The sequence below is a fragment of the Salminus brasiliensis genome, chromosome 6, assembly GCF_030463535.1.
Source record: "Salminus brasiliensis chromosome 6, fSalBra1.hap2, whole genome shotgun sequence".
Classification (NCBI taxonomy): domain Eukaryota; kingdom Metazoa; phylum Chordata; class Actinopteri; order Characiformes; family Bryconidae; genus Salminus; species Salminus brasiliensis.
This window is the reverse complement of record NC_132883.1, coordinates 2,741,989-2,745,595: the sequence shown is the minus strand read 5'-3', so window position 1 is coordinate 2,745,595 and position 3,607 is coordinate 2,741,989. Positions and strand designations below refer to the sequence as shown.

General features: G+C 40.2%; 1 protein-coding gene across 1 annotated transcript in view; it reads right to left on the bottom strand.

Moving 5' to 3' along the window:
• Positions 1-664: 664 nt before the first annotated feature.
• The window catches only part of smim24 (small integral membrane protein 24), a 5,653-nt gene continuing 2,710 nt past the window's right edge, over positions 665-3,607 (bottom strand). The window contains exon 3 of the mRNA XM_072681202.1: positions 665-752. Coding sequence (XP_072537303.1) covers positions 665-752 — 88 coding nt within the window. The remainder of the gene's footprint in view (positions 753-3,607) is intronic.

Here is a 3,607-nt window from a genome sequence, read left to right as displayed (position 1 = left end):
TTCTGTGTAATTTCTTTATAAAAATCAAAACGTCAACTGAAAGTCGATGCTTTTACTTGATAAAATGACTTTTAACAATTAAAAATATCTAGAAATTAGATTAGATTGGTTGGATGCTCCTGTAATATCCCTGCATTGATCCAATAATAAAAAAATATTATTATATATTAATATTATTTATATTACTCCCCATGAAAACCTTTGTTTTTTTTAATTATATTTTTCACTATCTGATCATTAGATCTTCATGTGAGCGACACTGAGAGATGGAGGTCATCTATCTAAACTCACACAACTGAAGAAACGTCTCTAACATTTAATAATCATTTATAAAATGAAATTAATAGAAATGTAAATTTCCCACATTTAGTACTCCTTCAAACGTGTAGAATCAGACCCAGCTGTTTCCTACAGCTTCAATAAAGTGAGTTTGGAAGCCATCTGGTGTCTGAAAGCAGTAATTACAGACGTTTGCTGGATTTGAGTTGTATTTACTTCCAGTTTTCCACAAAACAGTGAATTCAGGGTATACAGTCAATTCAGCTTTACAGTATGTTGGAAATTATTTTGTACAGTGTCCATAATCTGCTGATTTGTCACAAGCGAGATGGTGCAGTGCAGCAGGACTGACGCCCGAGGGCCCGGGTGTCTGCAGGCTTCTCCATTAGAGGTTGGTCATTTTGGTGTCCTCGACTATTTCCAAGTCTAGAGCTTTGTTGTCAAAACCCTCAAAGACCATCTGCGTCTCATCCCTGCAGTGGAAAACATCACAGCTGAAATACATTCACTGGCCACTTTATCAGAAACCCCTACCTTGTGTTTTCTCTCACTGGCCACTTTATCAGAAACCCCTACCTTGTGTTTTCTCTCACTGGCCACTTTATTAGAAACTTGTACCTTGTGAGTGACTGGGCACTATCTACCTTCTACTGGCTGGCCACTTTATTAGAAACCCCTATCTTGTACTTACAGTCTCTGGCCACTTTATTAGAAACCCCTATCTTGTACTTACAGTCTCAGGCCACTTTATTAGAAACCCCTATCTTGTACTTACAGTCTCAGGCCACTTTATTAGAAACCCCTACCATATACTTTAACTCACTGGCCACTTTATTAGAAACACCTACCTTGTGTTTTCACTAGCTGGCCACTTTATTAGAAACACCTACCTTGTGTTTTCACTAGCTGGCCACTTTATTAGAAACACCTACCTTGTGTTTTCACTAGCTGGCCACTTTATTGGAAACACCTACCCTCTGCTTCCACTCACTGGCCACTTTATTAGAAACACCAACATTGTCCTTATACTCTCTGGCCACTTTATTAGAAACACCTTACACTATCTACTTTCCACTAACTGGCCACTTTATTAGAAACACCTACCTTGTGTTTTCACTAGCTGGCCACTTTATTAGAAACACCTACCTTGTACTTATACTCTCTGGCCACTTTATTAGAAACACCTTACACTATCTACTTTCCACTAACTGGCCACTTTATTAGAAACACCTACCTTGTACTTATACTCTCTGGCCACTTTATTAGAAACCCCTTCCTTTTACTTACACTCTGTGGCCAATTTATTAGAAACACCTACCTTGTGTTTTCACTAGCTGGCCACTTTATTAGAAACACCTACCTTGTGTTTTCACTAGCTGGCCACTTTATTGGAAACACCTACCTTCTGCTTCCACTCACTGGCCACTTTATTAGAAACACCCACATTGTCCTTATACTCTCTGGCCACTTTATTAGAAACACCTACCTTGTACTTATACTCTCTGGCCACTTTATTAGAAACCCCTTCCTTTTACTTACACTCTGTGGCCAATTTATTAGAAACACCTACCTTGTGTTTTCACTAGCTGGCCACTTTATTAGAAACACCTACCTTGTGTTTTCACTAGCTGGCCACTTTATTGGAAACACCTACCTTCTGCTTCCACTCACTGGCCACTTTATTAGAAACACCCACATTGTCCTTATACTCTCTGGCCACTTTATTAGAAACACCTTACACTATCGACTTTCCACTAACTGGCTACTTTATTAGAAACACCTACCTTGTGTTTTCACTAGCTGGCCACTTTATTAGAAACACCTACCTTGTACTTATACTCTCTGGCCACTTTATTAGAAACCCCTACCTTGTACTTACACTCTCTGGCCACTACTATGTGCCTCCCTCACTGGCCTACAGTCCCAGACTGTTTCTGATAAAGTGGCCAGTTCGTGTGTGTCTGGTGTATAAACAGTAACTTTCAGAGGGATGATTTCGACACTCCAGCACTGAACTAGTTAATCATTAGGCTGGACGCAGTGCTTTGGCAAGAGGTGAACGCAAGACTGATGGACACGTGGGTTGGGACTGTGATTTGGAGTAATGGTTAGGTAAGGTCGTGTGTGATGGAGACCTTGGACGGTATCTGAACACGTGCAAAGATAAAAACGACATTGTGTCTCATAAAAGGTCGTAAAAGCTTCATAACAGCGTGGCCTTTAGCTAACACATCAAAGGAATCACATACACTCAGAAGAAAGATTACACCACAGCCATAACATTAAAACCACCTGACTAATTGCTGGCTAACGAGGCCTCTGAAGGTTCTGTGGTGCTAAGACATTAGCAGCAGATCCTTTAAGTCCTGTAAGTTGTGAGGTGGGGCCTCCATGAGCACCAGTGAGACTTGGGGCCCGTGGCCCTGTCAGTGGTTCATCGGCTATCCTTCCTGTATGGTCAAAGGTATGCACTCTTTGACAGGTGCCATTGGAACCAGATAATCAATGTAATTCACTTCACCTTGCAGTGGTTTTAATGATACGGCTGATTGTTGTGTACAGTATCTGTTAAATTTGGTAAATAACTATTATTAAATTGTGTCTAAAATGTGTAAAAGATGACGTTTTTATGTTTGTAGATAATTTTATTTTCACTAATTTGTTTATTCACCACCTTTTTCGGGGGTGCAAATACTTTTGCATGGCTGTATCTAATAAAGGTGTCCTATTCTTTTGGCATATAACTTTGCTTGTTTTATGTATTATTTTTTAAATTCTCTCTATATCATATTCACTAAATTGACAAAAGTATTGGGACACCTGTTCATTCATTCTTCGTTTCTTCTTAAATTAAGGGTATTTAAAAAAGTTGATCCTGCTTTTGTTGGAGTAACTGTCTCTACTGTCCAGGGATGAAGGCTTTCTACTAGATTTCATTGCTGTGGAGCATTGCTGTGAGGATTTGATTGCATTCAGCAACAAGAGCGTTAGTGAGGTATGTTGGGAGATGATGATCATCACCCGTCCTCATTATCCCCAACTCCCCAACCCATCCTAAAAGTACTGGATGGAGCACCACCATCATCATCATTCCAGAGAACACAGCTCTTCCACTGCTCCACAGCCCCTCAATGCTGGGGGGCTTTATACCCCTCTAGCCCACGTCTGGCATTAGGCTGCAGTACTTCTTCTCTACAAGATCTAGACAAGCTGTGTGTGTGCATTTGCACATCTGTGTCAGGAATGGGTGCAGCTTAAAGTAGCTGAATGCATTCATTAGAAGGGGTGTCCACAAACATTTGGACATTTAGTGTATATTAGCTAGATT